Source organism: Pteropus alecto, unplaced genomic scaffold, assembly GCF_000325575.1.
Source record: "Pteropus alecto unplaced genomic scaffold, ASM32557v1 scaffold213, whole genome shotgun sequence".
Taxonomy (NCBI): Eukaryota; Metazoa; Chordata; class Mammalia; order Chiroptera; family Pteropodidae; genus Pteropus; species Pteropus alecto.
This window is the reverse complement of record NW_006434829.1, coordinates 3,979,946-3,999,850: the sequence shown is the minus strand read 5'-3', so window position 1 is coordinate 3,999,850 and position 19,905 is coordinate 3,979,946. Positions and strand designations below refer to the sequence as shown.

General features: G+C 45.7%; 2 protein-coding genes across 3 annotated transcripts in view; one reads left to right on the top strand and one right to left on the bottom strand.

The window, feature by feature from the left end:
* Positions 1-9,349: 9,349 nt before the first annotated feature.
* SNRNP35 (small nuclear ribonucleoprotein U11/U12 subunit 35) lies at positions 9,350-14,527 on the top strand. 2 transcript variants are annotated; one of them, XM_025045514.1, is made up of 3 exons: positions 9,406-9,503; positions 12,469-12,563; positions 12,763-14,527. In XM_025045514.1, exon 3 carries the CDS (start codon positions 12,766-12,768, stop codon positions 13,504-13,506), a length of 741 nt encoding a protein of 246 aa, XP_024901282.1. In that variant the 5' UTR covers positions 9,406-9,503; positions 12,469-12,563; positions 12,763-12,765; the 3' UTR covers positions 13,507-14,527. The 2 variants fall into 2 exon arrangements, with proteins under 2 accessions (XP_006910043.1, XP_024901282.1); XM_006909981.3 differs by lacking the exon at positions 12,469-12,563 and having other exon boundaries at positions 9,350-9,503.
* Positions 14,528-16,556: 2,029 nt separating this feature from the next.
* The window catches only part of RILPL1 (Rab interacting lysosomal protein like 1), a 30,565-nt gene continuing 27,216 nt past the window's right edge, over positions 16,557-19,905 (bottom strand). Inside the window, exon 7 of the mRNA XM_006909980.3 lies at positions 16,557-17,016. Coding sequence (XP_006910042.1) covers positions 16,872-17,016 — 145 coding nt within the window. The 3' untranslated portion in view covers positions 16,557-16,871. The remainder of the gene's footprint in view (positions 17,017-19,905) is intronic.

Here is a 19,905-nt window from a genome sequence, read left to right as displayed (position 1 = left end):
TAGAACTCTTAAATCTAAACTCTTAAAACTCTTAGAAGAAATATAAAGGGAAAGCTTTGTGTCATTGGGTTGGCAATGATTTCTTCAAAAGCCAGGAAGCAAAAGAAAAGTAGATAAAACAGATAAACCAAAGATAGATCAACTACAGCAACATTTAAAACTTGTGTATCAAAAACCACAATTAAAAGAGTGGAAAGGCAACCTACAGAATGATAGAAAATATTTGCAAACCACATCTGATAAGGGGTTAATTTCCACAATATATAAAGAACTCCTACAATGAAATAACAAAAAATATAAATAACCCGATTAAAAAAATGGGCAAAGTAAAAACAGATCCGAAATCTTTAGCAAGATGTTAGAAACAGAATCTCACACAACATAAAAAGTATTATATACTTATATTCCTGGGATGCAAGGCTGGTTAAAAAAAAAAAAATCAGTTTATGTAATCCATATATTAACAGGCTAAAGAATCCACAAAAACATTTATCAGAGCTAATAAACTCAAGGTTGCAGGATACAAGATCAATATACAAAAATCAATTGCATCTCTATACATTTGCAAGGAATAATCTGAAAATGAAATTAAGAAAATTCCACTTATAATGGCATCAAAAGGAATAAAATACTTAGAGAAATAAATTTAACAAAAGAAGTGCAAGATGCGAACACTGGAAACTACAAAACTTCATTGAAAGATCTAAATAAATGGAAAGATCCCATGTTCGTCAGTTATAATGCTTAATAGTGTTAAGATTGCAATACTCTCCATCCTACATCTCCAACTGAGCTGCAGAATCAACACAATCCCTATCAAAATCTGTGCAGAAAAGAGTTAACATAGCAGGCTTGTGAATGTGATCATCTGAAGGTCCTGCTTGCAGGGCTGGCCCTTGGCCAGGTCCCGGACCTTGGTCTGGGGAGAGTTCCCACCACCCCAGTGGGTCAGAGGAGCTCACTGAGCAAACATGGGGGTTGATGGTGAACACTGGCTTTCCCCTCTGGGAGACAGGGATTTTGGTATGTGGTGGGCAGAGGGTGCTTGCTGACCAGCCCCCAATAAACAGCTTTCCCACAGAGTCTCTAACAAGCTTCCCTCATAGACAGTATTTCATATGTGTCATGCTGAGTCAAAGAAGCTGGTCTTAAAAGATCTTGTACTGCTTAAGTCCATTTACATGAAATGTTCAGAATAGGCAAATCCAAAGAGACAGAAAGTAGCTTAGTGGTTGCCTAAGGCTGGGAGGTATGGGGCTAGGGTGGGGGTAGGGGGCTGGGTATAATAGCCAAAGGGTATGGGGTTTCTTTTGGGGGTGATGATAATGTTCTAAAACTGACTATGGTGATAATTCTGTGAATATACAAAAAGATTGAATTCTATATTTCAAATGAGACAATTATAAGGTATGTGAATTATATTTCAATAAAGCTGTTATTAAAAAATAAAAAATGGCAAGGGACTTAGACATTTCTCCAAAGAAGATATACAAGTGGCCAGATCACAGGAAAATTCTTGAAATCACTAATCACTAGGGAAATGCAAATTAAAACCACAATATCTCCTCACACCCATTAAGATGGTCGCTATTTTAAAAAAACGAAAACAACAGATGTTGGCAATGATGTGTAAAAATCGGAACTCTTGTGCACTGTTGGTGGGAATGTAAAATGGTGACACCACTATGAGAAACGGTATGGTGCTTCCTCAAAAAATTAAAAATAGAATTATCACATGATCCAGGAATACTACTGAATATACAGCCAAAAGAATTGATAGCGGTATCTCAAAGAGATATTTGCACACCCTTATTCACAGCAGCATTATTCACAAGAGCCAAAAGATGGAAGTAACTCAAATGCCCATTCACGGATGAATGGATAAACAAAACGTGGTGTGTGAGTGTGCGCGTGTCATGGAATATTAATCAGCCTTAAAAAGGAAGGAAATTCTGACACATGCTACAACATGGATGAATCATGAGAACGTTATGCTAAATGAAATAAGGTAGTTACAAAAAGATAAATAATATATGATTTCATTCACAGGTTTCTGGATACAAACTCATAGAATCAGAAAGTACAATTGTGGTTGCCAGGGGCTGGGGGGAGGGGACCTGGGAAATTGATGTTTAATGAATAGAGTTTCAGTTTTGTGAGACAAAAAAGTTCTGGAAATTGTTTGCACAGTAATGTGTGTATACGTAACACTACTGAACTGCACACTTAAAAATGGTTAGGATGGTAAATTTCATCTTATGTGTACTTGACCAAAAAAATTTTAAAGTACATAAGGAAACTAGCTCTCTGGAGTGATAAAAATGTGCTACATCTTGATCTTGGTGGAGGTCACATGAGTTTACACAGTTTGTAAAAAGCAGTGGAGCCAAACACTTCATATTTGTGCATTTCCTTTAGGTAAATTATTCTTTGATAAAGTGCTGGGCGGGCAGCAGAGGAATACAGCGCTGGCACACGCTACGACGTGGATGAATGCCGAAAACATTTCGCTAAGTGAAAAAGCTAGTCGCAAGAGTCCACGTATTGTATGATTCCATTTACATGAAATGTGCCGAATGGCAAATCTATTCTGCAGAGACAGGAAGTAGATTAGTTGTCGTCTAGCGCTGGGGGAGGATGGATGGTGAGTGACTGCTGGTGGGGACAGGGTTTCTTTTTGGAGGTGATGAAAATGTTCTAAAATTAGATTGTGGCGATGGCTGCACAACTCTGAATATACTAAAAACCACCGAATTGTACACTTTAACTGGGTTAATTTTATGACATGTGAATTACGTTTCAGTGCCGTGAAGTGGAAGCAGGCTCGCTGGGCAGTGCTATCACGAAGAATTTAATGGTGCCGTTTCTTTTTCTCACCTTCAGTATCCCCAGCCAGCACTGTCGGCGTGAATCTCTTCTGTACCATTGTGTTTGTCAAAAGTTCCTTCTGCCTTGAAATTTCTCTAGAAATTCACCCTCTAAAGTAACCTATCTTCCTTCCTCCCTCCTTTATATTTCTTTGCTACATAGTGAAACCTAGTAAATCATGCCTTTAAAATGTCAAAAGGTCTTCCATTGTGTGGCTACACTTTTGATATAAAAGATTCTTTATTCATTCATTGAACAGTTTATTTACGGTGCATTTACTATGTGCGAAATCTATAACGTCATAATCAAAAGGGCTGTGCAGTTCAAGTTGTCTCGACTCGAACCTCACAATTACTACTTGCTGGTACATAAATTGGATCAAATTCCCTAATCTCTTCTAATCCCCATTTCCTCACTTTAAACTGGGAAAAATAAAAGTATTCCCCAAGATTGGCGTGAGGATGAGATGAGATAGTGCATGAAAGGTGTCTAGTCCAGCGTCTAGCTCGTTATAAGAATCAATGGCTGTCAGCTATTATTATAAAGCGTTAACGATCTTAACTCTTAGGTCCCTCATACAATTCCATAATCTGTTGGCAGGGAATAGTGACCCTTCTCTCCGTTGGGAAATCATGAAAACAATTAGGACTTACAGTAGAGGTTCTTAAGTGTGTTTCTCAGACCAGCTGCTTCAGCATCACCTGGAAACTTTTTAGAAATGCAAATTCTTGACCCACTGAATCAGAAACTTGGGGGGTGGGCCCCAGCAATCTGTGTTTTTAACAAGCCCTCTAGGTAACTCTGATGCACACTCAAGTTTGAAAAGCGGTGAGTGATAGCACAGTGTTCAAAAGGATGGGTTCTAGACCAGACCAAGAGTGCTCGAATCTTGATCGGCTTAGCCATTCGAAAGCTGTGTTAGGCAAATAAATTACGCCTCCACTCTGGGGCTCAGTCTACCCAGCTGTAAAATGGGGACAAGGACAGAATCCACTTCATTATGATTGTTGTGAAGTGTTTCAGAACAGTGTCTGGCTCAGCAGTTGTCAGCTATTATCATAAACTACTTTTATCACCAAAATACGAAATGTTTGTGAGAAAATTCCAAAGTTCGTATAATTATCTGGGAACGAGATATGGAAAGGTGTATCAGTAACACACAGAATATGTCTACAACAAAGCTTTTAAAAAAGTCCCAATGGTACGTCATTAGACGAAGTTTTAAAAATAATTTCAAAAAACACTTCCCCTAAGATTTAAGACAGGCATGCAGCAGTATGCAGCTACGTATCTTTCTGCCTTAGAGTAGAAACCAAAGCGATGGCCAAAGGGAGTACAAAGTAAGGCCATGCCTCGTTCACGGTTAAACCGAGGAAAACGTGAGCTAGGAAGCAAAAATAAGTGGGTGGGGAAAAACAATCAGTGGGTGGGTCACGCTTAATAAAAATGGAACGATAAATGGTTGGGGGCTAAATTAGTCCACCAACAGGAAAGTTCCATTAGCAAACATCTGGTGGTCCTATTTGTGTACTTCAGGCACAGTAAGTCTTCCGCGCCTCTGAGTATCTGTGGCACCGTTTATTTCCTGAGTGGCACACTCACTATGCCTTTCATCCTGTTCTGTCGATTATTTCCTGGTCTTGTTACCCTTACATGCTGCATGGAAACAGCAAGGATTTGGGAGGCTTTCCCAGTTTGGCTTAAATGCCTGCAATCCCGGGTCAGTGACTTCGTCTCGTGGAGTTAAAGGTCTTTCTAAAAGAATCTGGTTTTAGGAAGGGTGGTGCCCAGGGTACTGGTTTTGAGTAGGGTTTGTGTAAGAGCACACTTTAAAAAAAAAATTTAGGTGAAATATTTATTCAGGGTGGTGAGTAGGGGGAGCATTAAAGGAGGTTAGGGTGGGGGAGGGATTAAGGTCCTCCATCCTGCCCTTCCGGACTCCTGCTCCACCTTGGAATGTAACATACACTCCTTGAGTTGTTGAGAGTGAAATGAGTTTAGCTCCACGCCCAATGCTATTTGCTTTAAGACTGTATTAGCGTGAAACTTCTACAGAGATTTCTAGTAGAGTAGTCCATGTTGCCCTCCAGATCTTCTGCTTGGTTTATAAAGTATTTTGTTCTATAATTAATTTTTAATCATACAGATGTGGCAGTCATGGAAGTGCCTTCTAGACGACCCATCGAGGGAGGCCAACGACATCATAATTAGAGAAATGCAAATCAAAACCACAATACGATATCACCTTGCGCCCATCGGGATGGCTATTATTAAAAGGAAAATAACAAGAAAGAGACAATAACAAGTGTTGGTGAGGATGGATATGGAGAAATTGGAATCCTTGTGTATTGCTGGTAGATATATAAAATGGTGCACTGCCTGTGGAAAACATTGTGGTAGTTTCTCAGAAAATTAAAAATAGGACAATCATATGATCCAGCATCTGATTATAACCAAAGCAGAATCTGGAAAAGATATTTGTATACCCATGTTTCTATATACAGCACTATTCACAACAGCCAATGAGTGCAAGCAACCCAAGTGCCCATCGACAGCTGAATGAATAGAGAAAATGCGATATATCCATACCATGGAATATCATGCAGCCTTAAAAAAGGAAATCCGGTCACACGCCACAACCTGGATGAACCTTGAGGACGTTATGCTAAGAGTGATCAGCCAGTCACAGAAGGACAAAGACTGTATGACTCCACTCATAGAAAGCATCTAAAGCTATCAAAACTGAAGAAACAGAAAATAGGAAGGTGGTTACCAAGGGCAGGGAGGAGAGTAAGGGGGGTTTAGTGTCGGAAGGGACTCACACAGACATGTGTTCACCATGCTCCTAGCAGCATTGTTCATTGTAGCCAAAAGGTGGAAAGACCCAAGTGTCCATAGACAGATGAATGGATAAACGAGATGTGGTCCATCCATACAGTGGAGTATTATTCAGCCTTAAAAAGGAAAAGAACTCTGACACACGCCACACCATGGATGAGCCTGGAGGATATTTCGCCAGGTGAAAGAAGCCAGGCACAGACACCCACTTACACGAGGTGCCTGGAGCCGTCATCCACAGACACACAAAGCAGAGTGGTGGGCGGGGGGCTGGGAGGTGGGGGAAGGGGACTCGTTTAATTGGTACAGTTTCAGTTTTGCAAGATGAAAAGATTTTGCGGATTGAGCACACAACAATGTGGACGTACTTAACACCACTGACTTGTACACTTAGAAATAATTAAGATGGTGAAATTTTTTTTAACCACAATTTATAATAAGGGAAGAACTTGCCAGTCAGTGCGAGGGGTGCAGCACCTCCGGATTCTGCCGCAGGCAGCCTTCGTGCTGAGGACATACTTTTCCCAGGTGCCCTCAGGTGATGACTGAGGACCAGCATGACTGCCCAACATGGGACAAGGCCAACAGGCAATCTTTGCTCTGGAGCAACGCATCAGGCCGGTCAGGCCCATGCTGCGGCCGAGGCCCTGGCGTCACCACGTCGCCCTCTCTTCCCGTCCGTCCGCAGGGGTCAGACCCGCATCACGGTTTGGCGTTTTCCCTGCCCAGTCCTGCTCCCTCCTCCTCCAGGACTCGCAGGCGTTAACCTCCAATGGCCCAACTGACAAAGAAAACACATGAATAAGTGCCCACTGTGAAAAATTTCAAACGTTACTTAAGTCGATATAATTAAAAGCGAGACGCCCTCCTCCACAATCCCACCGGCATCCCCAGAAGCAACCATTGCTGACAGCGTGGTGTGAGCTGTCAAACGCGGTAGCCACTAGCACGTGACTAGCAAGTGCTGCGATGTGGCTACTCCAAGGTGAAGCTGAGCTGTCAGTATAAAGCACACGCTAGATTTCCAAAAGGAGTATTTTTGAACTACTTCATTAATAATGTTTCTGTCGATTACACATTACAATGATGTTTTGGATATATTGACTTAAAATATATTATTAAAATTAGCTTCGCTGGTTTCTTGTCACGTTTTTTAAATGTGCTTACTATAGAATCTAAGATGACATATGTGGTTAACATTCTATTTCTATGGAACAACACTGTTCTGGACCAGTGTTGTCCGGCAGAACTTTCTGCAACGATGGAGATGTTCTGTGATCGACGTTGTCGAATATGGTAGCCATTAGCTACAACGTGTGGCCACTTAACACTTGAAATGTGGCCGATGCAACTGAGAAAGTGAATAGTTAACTTTTTAAAACTTTAAGTTGAAATTTATTCAGCCACAAGTGGCTAGAGGGGGCATCCATATTGGATAGCAACAGGGCAGGCTCCTCCTGGCTGTTTCTGGCTTTCTCTGTTTTCCATGACCTTGGCAGTTTTGAGGAGTACTGGCCAATTAGCCTATAGACTGTTCCCTGGGATTTGCCTGATGTTTTAGGGAGGAGAGACACAGAGGTAAAGTGCCATTTTCGTCACACCATATCATGTTAACATGACATACTGCTGATGTTGACTTTGATCACTTGGCTGAGGTAGTGTTTCTCCACAGTAAAGTTACTCCCCTCTCCCCCCATTTTCTGTACCATATTCTTTGGAAGAAGCCATTGTGCCCGGCCCACATTCAGGGGTAGAGAGTTATGCTCCATCTTCCTGAGAGAGGATTTACCTACCTAAATTACTTGGCATTCTGCATGGCAGATTTGTCTCTTCTACCCAGTTTATTTATTTCATCATTTACTTATATAGGTGTAGACTCATGGATGTTTATTTTATATTTTGGGTTATAATACGACACTAGTTTATTGGTCAAATTGTTTTGCTTTGGTTATCAGGAGCTTTCAGTTGGTTCCTGTGTCCCTTAGACATCATCGTTATTGGTGGGTTTGTTCGTTTTCGGTAATTCCTTTCATTTCGACACTACCAGTTGCTCCAAGCTCATCTCGTGTATTTCCTCCCCCAGTCTTAGAACCAGCCATTTCTACAAGAAGCCCTGGTTACTATTATTGGAGAATGACGCTGGAAACCAAGGTGTAGGTGCTGGCTGTGCTTCTTGATACTGGGGCACACATGTACATTTAACAAAACTTTTTTTAAAGAATTGTGGTAAAACACATAACGGTTACCATTTTAACTATTCTCGAGTGTATAGCACAGTGGCATTAAATACATTCATGATGTCGTATAACCATCGCCACCCATCTCTAGAATTTTTGCATCTTCCCAAATTAAACCTCTGTACTCATCAAACAGTAACCATCCCCCCTTCCGGCGCCTAAACTTCCAAACTCTGGGAAACCACCATTCTTTCTGTCTCTGTGAATCTGACTACTCTAGGTCCCTCTCATAAACTGAATCATACAATATCTGTCTTTTTGTCTTGCTTATTTCACCTAACATAAAGTCCTTCAGGTTCATCCACGCTGTTACAGTTATTAGAATTTCCTTCCTTTTTAAGGCTGAATAGAATTCCATTGCGTGTATATGCATCACACACACCCTTTTAAACACAAACTTTAAACTATAGCTATTGATCATTTTCTATTCAATACATTTTTATTAATATATTTTAAGACGATGTACTATAAAGAAAATTGTTGGTATTTAGAACCTATGTTTCAACTACGTTTCGACTATGTTTCAATTAAATAAAGACCAGGGGCAATAAATACATTCTTAGTAATTAGAGATAAGCTTACCTTCCAAGAATAAGATTAGAATGAAAATGAGATCACGTGCCTGCCGAATCAAAGCTCTTGTAAGGATTTAATCAGAAAATGAGTGCCTTACGGCGCCCGTCACCAAAATTCAGAAAATAAGAAAGCACGATTATATCAACGTATTTCAGGTTGTGACACCATCAAGTCGGAATCCACCTGAATAACTTGACCTATCAAAAAAAGAAACAGCACAATCGGAACGCATCATCTTTCCGTTCTACAAATATTTATCGACCACACGGTTCTTTCCTCTCCCTCCCACGCCCAGGTTTTACAATCGGGCTTCGGAACCGCGACTCTAACGGCCGGGGGCCTTCGGTCCGCTTCGACAATCACTGGGGGACTTGGGAGAAGATGCAAATTTCTAGACAGTCTGCGGTCACGGATTCCGGCGGGGCCCAGGAAACTGCAGTCAAACAAGTTCCCACGCGACCCTAAAGTCCAAGTCCCCAAGCTCTGAAGAACCGTTTCGCTGGTGCGTAAGGCGAATTTATTCTATCTAAGGGTTAGGAAAATTCTGGGGAAACGTATCGAATTTCATGTGAACCGGCATACGCATTTCCTGATGAAACCATAACATAACCAGATTCTCAAAGTGAGTCTAAGAACGAACTCCCGCCGCGCGGACCGAGCCCCCGCCACGGAGAGCAATTCAGTGGCTCCCAGACAACTAACCGCACATTCGCCACTCTTTCAACCCAGGGGTTCAATTCAGCATCTTGTCTTCGTAGGAAAAAAAAAAAACAATTAGAAAAATGAGAATTTCACACTCTTCGAAAACAACACGCCTTTAATGCTCAGTACATGTGATTATAATTCTTAAAAGCAAAAACGAAAACAGCGTGACGAATCTGCTCCTTCCAATGCAAAGGTCCGGTTGAGCAGGCACCGAGACCCTCCCATCGCTTCGAGCCGGGCGCGGCTTTTCGTGGGAAGGGGAGCCCGAGCTTTGCAGAGGTGAGTGGGAGCGGCCAGGCCCACCTGGCGAGAAGGACGAAGTTAATTCGACCTGCACGGTGTGTCCGCGCGTGTGTGGGCCGCCATGTTGAAACCTGGCAAAGCGGGAGACCTTTGGCGTTGTGTTTCGGGGAGCGGAGGCGATAGCTGGGTTAGAAGGATGGCCCCTTCCGCTCCGCGCCCACCCAGAAGGTGAGGGGCCCGCGGCTAAGGCGAAGGCACTGCCGGGGTTTGGGGGTACAGGCTTTTCCACCCAGACTTCCGCCTTAGCGTCCCCGGCGCCACTGCGCATGCTCGGGAGGTCTCTGCGCGGCCCGCCTTCAGTTATTTCCCCATGGGAAGGTTTTGCTCTGCAGACTCGATAAGGAGAGACCTGTTTTGTTTGTTTGCATAATAACAACTTTCATTCGTATAACAACTCATAATTATAAAGCACTTTCAGAGACACTTTCTTATATAATCTTGACAAAAATCAGTGAAGTGGCATTTAGCTACATTTTACAGATGATTTACATTTTGCCCCAGATAGATCTCTAGGTTTTCAACTTTGGTGTCCTGACTCCCAAACCAAGGTTCTTTTTCACTTTCCTCACCTTTGTCTCTAATGGTTAATCGCCCCACCCACCTCCAACCCTAACATCTCTCACATCTCATCCCCCTTTATGAAATAATGAGAACCGAAAACTCTGAAGAGATGGTGGTAGGGGTGTCAACATAATGCAACGGAGGAAATAACACCCGGAAAGATGAATAGGCTGTAAAGCCGCTATTCTCTTGATATTTGGTATTGATAGATGTATGTAGAATAAGGCAAAACAAAATCCATACTTATCCCTTTGTAAGTCTCTCCAGATTTTAACGTGAAGAACTTTTAAAGCTTTGAACCGGAGCTCTGACTGTGTACAATAATATCAGTTTCATTTCTTTGTGACCTTTTCTTGTAGAATGGGGAAGGGGTTCTTTCCCACTTGGGGAAGGACCTCAGCCTCAAACATCCAGAATCCTGGTTGCTCATTTTTCCTGTCCCTGTCTCCAAAGGTTTATATTTTATGACAGCCATCTAAGGAAATAGTTAAGATCTCAAGCTCTGGAATTGGAAAAGCCCCTGGCTCTAACTCCCAGGCTGGGCTACTTGTTAGCTTTCTGATTTGGGGCAAAAAGAACCTTTTTGCCTCTCACTTTCCACATTTGAAAGGGCAGTAACCTGTTTCCTGGTTTTGTTGAGAGGTGAGGGGAGTTAAGTGCTTAGTACAGTGCTGGCATCTTCTGAGTGTTCAATACAAGTTAACTGTAATTATTATGGTCTTTGGTTTTTTTCCTGCAACCCTGTGATGTTGGTGGGAAGTGACATTAGAAGCTAAGAATTTTAGGGTCAGTAGAGTGGGACTGATAATAGAGAATACCGGAGCAGAGATGCAAATGTCATAGTGATTATCTCTTATGTTTTTTCACGTGGAGAAATTCCAGCCGTGAGAGCGAAAAGACACCAAATGCGTTAGAAGCATAGGCCAGACAGGGATGGGGACCGAAATTGTTTCACTGTGTCCGGTGCTCCTTCCGTAGTTCCAGCTGTTTATCATCCTTTTACTGATGAGGGTTCCAGAGAAGTGTCTTCTCCAAAGTTGCTTGTTAATGATGACAGACGACATGTTCTCCTTTTACAAGTCGGTAGCAGACAGGGTAAAGACCCGCCTCTCATTTCTCAATGAAGCGGACCTTTTTGTCTGATTTAGAGCCCCCAGAAAAGTTCGCTGAGTTTTGGTTCCGTTCCGCAGCATCTATCAGGAAGCGTCGTAGGATCTGGAGATGAAGTGAGGCAGACACTAGATTGAAGAGCGTTTATTGTGCGTTGGGCAAAACGTGATGCATATGACAGATGAGGCGCCATGAGCCGCAGGAGAGATGAGTTTGCTTCACGGGGAAGAGGCTGGAAACTGGGCTTGTGTAGAACCTCCGCAGGTGGAAGGAAGGAAGGGCAGAAGGAAGAGAATGTCCCCAGCAGAGGAAACGGCACTGGGGAGGACCCAGAGCTGGGGGACTACGGTGCGCTCAAGGTGTGAGGAGCAATCCTGGGTGCAATAAATAGGTTTTGTGATGGCATGTGGTAGGTGGCTGAGGGCCAGAGGTCTTGAGTCCACTGACTTTGGATTTTATTCTTCAAGTGTTTGGCTTTTTTACTGGGAGAAAAAATTCCAGTGTACCCCCAGTCACTCCCCCTACATAACCCATAAACTGAAGAACAAAACTAAAAAGACCCTTGAGGGAAATTTGAGAAAGACGGGGGGACATTATAGATATTAACAAACATGGAAAGATGCTGTTAGCAGTGAGCATCACCATATATATTCCAAAGCCCTGGTTTTTCAGTAGCATATTTCAGCATTGGCTCTAAAGATGTACAGAATTGGTCACGTGGTTATTAGCCGTGTCTGAAATGTTGGTAATTGTTGATGCATATGAATCAATTATCATGTGCCAGACTTAAACTTAGCCACCCTCTTTCAAAAAAAAATTATATGATCAGAATGAATGACAGTTGCAGTGTGTCCGCTGGACTAAAATTATCCTCGCAACCAATTCTCATGCTTCAAGGCATAAACGGACGATCAGCTAGGGAATTGGGAAGAAATCTCATATTCTTTTCGAACCACAGAGCCTGCTGCTGGGTCGCTGTCATTTTAGCTTTGCTACCTGTTTACCGACAGATGCAAAACGCTGCGTTCAGAGCGCCATTTTCCCTTGTAGTTTTGTTTTTGAAAAAGCCCCACCTTTTCATGACGCATACGGAAACGTTTACAGATGAGTGATGTGGTACGTGAGTGGGAGCACAGATGAGGCGAGTGGCCACATGCTGGTCATAGTTGGAGCCGGGTGAGGAATTCCTGGAGGGTCATGCTGTTCTGTTGGTATGTTTGAAGTACTTGGTAGAGTTTTTTAGAACACCATTTTCCATGGCGGTTCCCAGGCTGGTTTTCCTATGACCATTTTAACATCTCCGGAAGGCGAGCCTGGATTCGCCCCTGGATTTTGATCCGTGTCGCCACATTATAACGTAGTTGGGTGAGTTTCCTACCGTGACTAAGCTGGAGGATGCTGTCCCCCTTGCCTTTCTATCAGGGAAGCCTCAGCCTCTGGGCATCCACTCCCTTCCCTTCGGGAGAGGGCGTGAATGATGGGACCCACTTCACGGGGCGGTCCTAGGGATTACGTGAGTAGCATGTTTAGGTGCTACGTAAACACTTGCCGTGGTCCTTCCTAGAACATGAACGACTGGATGCCCATCGCCAAGGAGTACGACCCGCTTAAAGCTGGCAGCATCGATGGCACCGATGAGGACCCCCACGATCGCGCAGTCTGGAGGGCAATGTTGGCCCGATACGCCCCCAACAAAGGCGTCACGGGAGACCCCCTGCTCACCCTGTTTGTGGCAAGGCTGAACTTGCAGACCAAAGAGGAGAAGTTAAAGGAAGTATTTTCCCGCTACGGAGACATCCGGCGGCTCCGGCTGGTGAGGGACTTGGTGACGGGCTTTTCAAAGGGCTACGCCTTCATCGAGTACAAAGAGGAGCGTTCTCTGCTCAAAGCTTACCGAGACGCAGACGGCCTGGTCATCGACCAGCACGAGATATTTGTGGACTACGAACTGGAAAGGACTCTGAAAGGCTGGATTCCTCGGCGCCTCGGAGGAGGTCTGGGGGGGAAGAAGGAATCCGGGCAGCTGAGGTTTGGGGGGCGGGATCGGCCTTTTCGAAAACCCATTAATCTGCCGGTGGTTAAAACCGACCAGTATAGAGAGGGAAAAAGGGACAAGAGAGAGCGATCGCGATCCCGAGAGAGACACTGGGAGTCGAGGCCCAGGGATCGGGATCATGACCGGGGCCGGGAGAAGAGGTGGCAGGAAAGAGAGCCACCCAGGGTGTGGCCCGAAAGCGACTGGGAGAGAGAGAGGGATTTCCGAGATGACCGGGTCAAGGGCAGGGAGAAGAGGGACAGAAGTAAGTAGAGGTCACCGCCACCACCAGGACCAGGCGCGGACACAGCGTAAGTAGGAGCAGAGAGATCTGTGTCGCTTCTGTACAAAGGATCGGTCCGACGCCGAATAAAGCACACTGATGGTAATGGGGTGCAGGGTAATTTTTTTCAACCTGGACCTCAGGTTTCAAGCTGAACACCGATACTCCGAGTTTCTCTTCTTCACCTTATAGTTCTAAAGACATGTGATTCAATAAGCTTGAGAAACGATTCTTTACTTGCTGGGCTCTGTACGAAGGGCTCCTATCAGGAGCCTTTAAAGTAAATTAAATTCTCATTTAATTCGGCAGCAGAGAACTCGTTTTGAGAATTCGATTTTCTCCCATCTATTGGAAATGGCCATTTTGAGGGCTAAGCGAAAAGAGCTGATGGCTGACAATCATTTGCTTCGATCTCTGACTCCTGGGAACCCAAATATGGTCCGAATAGGTCGTCTCTGTTCCATCTCAATGTCCACAGTGCAGGAGTTTGACGGAAAAGTGAATCCAAGGACGTCCCGAGACCTGACACCAGAGCCAGCCCGAGCAGCGCTCCGGGTCAGCAACCAGCCACGCCTGAACAGACGTTACCCCATTCTTGAGCCAGATGCCGACTGCCTTTTCTTCTGTCTTTTTTTTTTTGGTTGGGAGGCTGGCATTTACAGTGAGAAACCAGCATTGCGGGGCTGTGACGCTAGGGTCCCCGGCAGCCCTTTGGAAAGATCAAGCTCGAAGAGTGAAACGAAAATGACAAATCAACGCAAGGTTTGTACCTAGTTCTGATGGAGCGATTGGTCTTTTCCCTCTTGACCATCCAGCCTCTGGTGCGTTTGGGAGCTGGACATGTGGACCTTAGCTGCTGCTGAGGGCTTTGAGTAAGTACCATACCGTTCACGTGGTATTCAAAAAAGTGACATTTAGCATTTTTGTTTCATCGATGGCTGTACCTTTGAAAGTTCGGGTGCTTCAAATTCAAGATGTTTCATGCAAAATAAATGTCTGATTTAATATCAAGACTCACACATTCATTACCAGGTTTTTGCCTCAGGAGTATGAATCTCATTGTCATGTAGGGAGCCTGCCACATCTTAAAATTGCTCTCAGCTGTTAGAACCGTTTTAGAAAAACATGCTCTTTCCTTTGTGAATTTCCAGTGCAGGATTTTACCATGTCCCGTCTCAGAAAAGAGCCTTGCAGGAATACCTTCCTGATTTCACCCACATTTTATTTACAGAGTGTTCCCTTTTATAGCACCGAAAGTGTGCCATGGGCTGGAGTCGGCAGGAATGTTAGCTGAACAAGAATACTCTGCATCAGGGAAGCTTGTGTCGGCAGACAGCATCAGAAACAAATCCAGCTGAGCTGTTTAGCAGTGACAACCCCGAGCGCTAGAACTTGGACGGATTTAAAAATCGTGCACACTCAGACCCCATCCCCAGTCATATGGGCTTTGCCTCGTGTGGGCCCTAGTAACTAAAAACAACAACAGGTAGACTCTCCAAGGCGGGGACTTTAGCGGTAGCCATCAGTGTGACAGAGGCGTACACCCTCTGACCCAGCGATTCTGCTTCTGCTTTATTCTGCAGACGGACGCACGGGTGTGAAAGCGTGCAACGCTGTTTCAGACAATAAAGGATCGGCAGGAAGCTATCTATCTTGGGGCCTGGAAAAACGTGAACAAATTATGCACGTGTGGCAGACCAGGGTTCCGCGGCCTGATGGTTCTTTGTGGTGGGGGCTTTCCTGGGCATTATAGGACATCTGGCAGCATCCCTGGAGCTTACTCGCTGGGTGACAGCACTTCCCTCACACCAGCTGTGACAACCCAAAATGTCTCCAGACAGTGCCAAATGTCCCCGGGGGCAAAATCGCCCCTGGCTGAGACACACTGTCTGTGTACTGATAAGGAGTCATGTCCACAGTATCTCAGAAAAGAAAGGTACAGAATAGCACATACGTAGTGTGCTGCCATTTACGTAAAAGAATGGAAATGTATGTGGTTGGGTTTCTTTTACGTAATTGCATGTATATGTATAAACTTTCAGGAAAGATACCCGAACCGACAATACTGGTTACCCCTGAAGGACAACTGAAGGTGGCGGGAAGGACACGGGGGAGGGTGACTCAGTGCACATGCTTTTCACTCTCTGAGAATAAACTCCTAATTCTAACGGGCAGTCAAAGTTTGAGAACCACCACTCGAAATCAACATCATCCTGTCTGATCATTCTTTTCGGCAATCTGGGAGCAGTCTATGAACTCTAGAACTGACTTGCCGGTTTCAGCAAACCAGAGCAGAATGTGTAAAAGGTGGCCCTGTCACGAGCTTGAGTGCTGTTAGGAAACGCCACCTCTCTCAATGCCTGAGCACCCAGCCTGGCGCCCTGGGTGCTCGGAGGGTGGAGAGACAAACCCCCAACTCACCAGTTGCAGACAGGACATCTGGTTCTCCGTCTGCCACTGCATCCCATGAGTCAGCCAGACATGTGGTCCCCAAACCATCTTCACCCACTGCCCTGGCTCTGGCAAGTCCCCCATCCCCCATCCCCTAGGCTCCCACACCCCATTCTCAACCCTTGGGACATATGCCTTTGCAGGAGACTAAGTATTTGACACAGTGAAGGGTAAGAGGAAAAAAAAGACGCCAAGAAAAAAAACCCACATGCGAAATGTCGTGATGTCTCATCCTTAGCCACTTTGTTGGGTTAGTACCGCAGAACTCACGGCCCATTCCGAGGCCCTGGCTCGACACTGCTACACGCTCTGGGCACTGTCAGCTACAAGGAGCAAGAGAGAAGCTTCCAGGGGCGGGGCGGGACCGTCGTCCGTATTTTCTGTTGCTCTGTGCCTGAGCTGCGCCGGCACGTCTGGTTACCCCCAAGACCCTGCTCGTCCCAGGGACGCATCCTGTGGAGTGTGCTAGCTCCACGGCGACTTCCTGAACAGAACTAATGGACGCCTCCCACTTCCCTGCCTCCCACTTTAGTGTGACAAACGTGACCATAAAACCAGCAGAATTTCACACTAAGCAGCCAGACAGCAGTGACAATGGCAAGTGGTGTATTTGGCTTAAAGAAGCTTGTGTTACTGAAGTTAATGCAAAAGTCTGGCCTCCCTACATTTCTTATTAAATATATATCCTAAGGGATCAGAGTCATCTATTACAAACGGTGATAGCCCTGGCTATAAATAAACATTTCCTTAGAGTTTGGCATCAGTTTTTCCATGTGCTTCCTCAAAGCGACAGTTCGTCTGAGGGACCAGTTCTGAGGGTGTACAAGCGACACCTGGGGCTGCCGGTGACACCGCAGGCGCTGGCAGTGGACAGTTCCGGTCCGAGGGCAGAGGTGGGCCACGGTCACAGGTGCTGCAGGGCTTCCTGTCCTTGCTCTGTGTAACCGTCGTCGCGGTGGGAGTTGGCCCACGGGCCACAGGACTCCTGGATGTGCACGATTCTCTGTGCGTTGGCCAGACGCTTCTTATCGCGAGAGAAGAAGCTAAACCTTCGGGAAGGAAGGAGAGAGTGAGCGCCCGCCCTTGGGTGCAGCACGCTTCCGGTTTCCGCGGCGCCGGGGACAAACAGCAGCAAACGTGGAGGGGAGCAAATCAAGTCAAGGCGTGAAAGAAAAAGTTGGGGGTGTGGGTCCAAGTTATTCTAGAAAGCAGCAGGGGGTTCTGTGTGTCACCATCACGGTATCTTGGAGGTGACTGTGAATGGGACGTGCACGTATGTGACGTGTGATGTGATCTCATCTCATCTGCCTTAAACACTACCGAGGGCTTCTCGTGACCAGGGGGAAGAAAAAGCTACTAGAAGCATGAAATGCTTTGCCCCTCACGATGCAGAGAAAGTAATAACTTGAACACTGTGTGGAATGTAAGAGGATTCTGATGTAAACAGATGAATGTTTTCAAGTAGTTATGTATTTATTTAACGAACCAAGAAACTATATGAGTAGCACACCGAAGACCGGATTTCGTGGATGTTACTGCTTATGATGAGGCAAAAGTAGGCACTGAAGAAACGAGACAATTAAAAAAATATACAAAGTAACAGCACACGTGGATCTCTGATAAACGTGGTGCGTTTGGTACGTGAGTGACGTTTGGGAAATACCATTTTCGAATGTCAAAACCTGATTTATGGCGAAAGCTTTCAGAGCTTATCACTTCTCTTAGAAACCACTAATGTAGACCAAGGGTCTTTTGAAAACAACCGTGACTAGTGATCGCTGATCACAGTTAGCTAAACGCAGACTAGAACCCTGGCCAGTAAACTTGAGTTGAGCCACCTTGAGTGTTTTCCCCAAACCCTTTCTAAGCGGCCAACTGTCCTTCGATATCCCCAGCCTCTGATAAGATGCCTTTTATTCTTACCGAGTTTTCCTTCTCTTGAATTTTGGTTTCTGAACTCAGTGAGATATAATTGCTATGTTATGCTTTCCGGGGGCAGAAATAGGAACGAACCACTGAGATCGCCAAGCTTTGGATCAACTATTTTTAGTTCCCTCTTTCTGTTCACCTATTAGCTCTGCGTGTGTGTGTGTGTGTGTGTGTGTGTGTGTGTGTCCGTCCATGCACTGTGTGTGTGTGCGCGCGTGCTGTGGCCTGTTGAGTTCAGTTTCAATTACATTTAGGTGAAAGCGATTTTACTATTCTGTGGTTACTGGATCCTACAATCACTTCCTACCAGGAATAAAGTGGTCTTTTATCATAAAGCTGAGGCAAGCCAGGTTTATCTGGAGCAGTTCTCCAGACCCACTGGGTTATTTGTGAGCTCTTGGCACAGTGTAATCAGGGCAATTAGCGGACCAAAAATACAGCAGCAACACATCACTGCTACATTTCACCTCTGCCTGACTCTCAAGCAGAAAAGCCACTCGCCACGTCCTGTCTAAGGGGACGCAGAGAGATTCAAACATGCTGTCTTCTCCTGCTTCTCCTTCTCCTTTTAACAAGATCAAATGCTTACTGACCACAGCTTGGCAAGAACAAAGCAGTTTAGAAAGCTGGGGCGTGAAGACTGAAAACACAACGTTAGTGTCACTCGGGGTGGGGGTGTCACAGTGGGTGTTGATTACTGACCCGTCACTTAAAGGACCTTCTTTACTGGATCATGGACAAGGTGGTTTTAGAATAGAAACAAAGGGGGACAGACGGGTGACGGCCATGCAGCTAAAGTGGCCAGAGGGTGACGGGCCAGCCCAGCAGTAGCCGCAGCAGACATTCCGAAGGCACAGCCCAAACCCAAACCGGAAGAACACAGTGCCTACAAGGGGGACAAGTCGTCGGACGGGCAGCAGAGTGGGGTCATCTATTATCAGTCCGGCTGCTACCATGGGCATTACGGCCGTAAAGATCCTGGTCAGGAAAATGCAGACAGACACAGAAAAGATAAAAACAGGAAGGCATGAACGTGAGCGTGTCCCTCACACACGCCAGCCGAAGACTTCGCCTGCGGCACGTGCTGGGGGTAGCGTTAGGTCTCCCCCATTCATCTGGTGGGGTCCCAACCCCCCATTGCCGCAGAATGACCTTATTTGGAGATGGGGTCCTTGGAAATGTTACTAGTTAAGGTGAAGTTATACTGAATAATGTGGGTCCCTCTAAGTGGGGGAGATCTGGATGCAGACGCGCACACGGGCACGCCACGTGAAGATGAAGGCAGAGACGGGGGGTGATGCGTCTAGAGCCGGGGAACACCAGGGACAGCCAGCAGCCACCAGGAGCCAGAGGAGCAGCCTGGAGCAGACCCTCTGTCACGGCCTCGGGAGGAACTGATCGCACGAGACCTTGATCGTGGAATTCTAGCCTCCAGAACTATGAGAAAACATTTCTATTGTTTAAGCCACCCAGGCTGTGGCACTTGTTACAGTATGCCTAGCAAATTGCCACTGCACGTGACAACCAGCGAAAAAAGACAGCATGGGCTGCATGGGCTGCAGACGCGGGCCTGGGCATGGGGAAGGAAGGAGTCAAAGCCTGCTGGGAGAGGCAGCGGGACACCGCGGGTGTCTTCCGTCACATCCACCCCAACTGCCGTGAGCTGCAGGTGTGTGCCCCAAAGGCGGCCAGGAGAGACCCAGGAGAGAAGGTGAGGCAGCCCGTGCGGGCCAGGCAGGACCTGGGCTGAAGCAGAAAGCCTGCCTCAGCACCAGCCTGGGTGAGTCAGAGCCAGCCGAAGGCTTGTCAGCCCCTCGGCTGGGCCAGGAAAGAGAGAGGAAACGCCCACCAGGCCACCCCAGCTTATTTTGGACAGCTTTCATTTTTTTTAGAGGTTGGCTGGGAAAAGATATAAAATAATGGTCTCAAATGAGGCTTGGGGAGCCTCTGTGTGTTTAGATCACCTCTGATGCACTCCACAGATAACTGCATCTTGGCTGAACCATCGG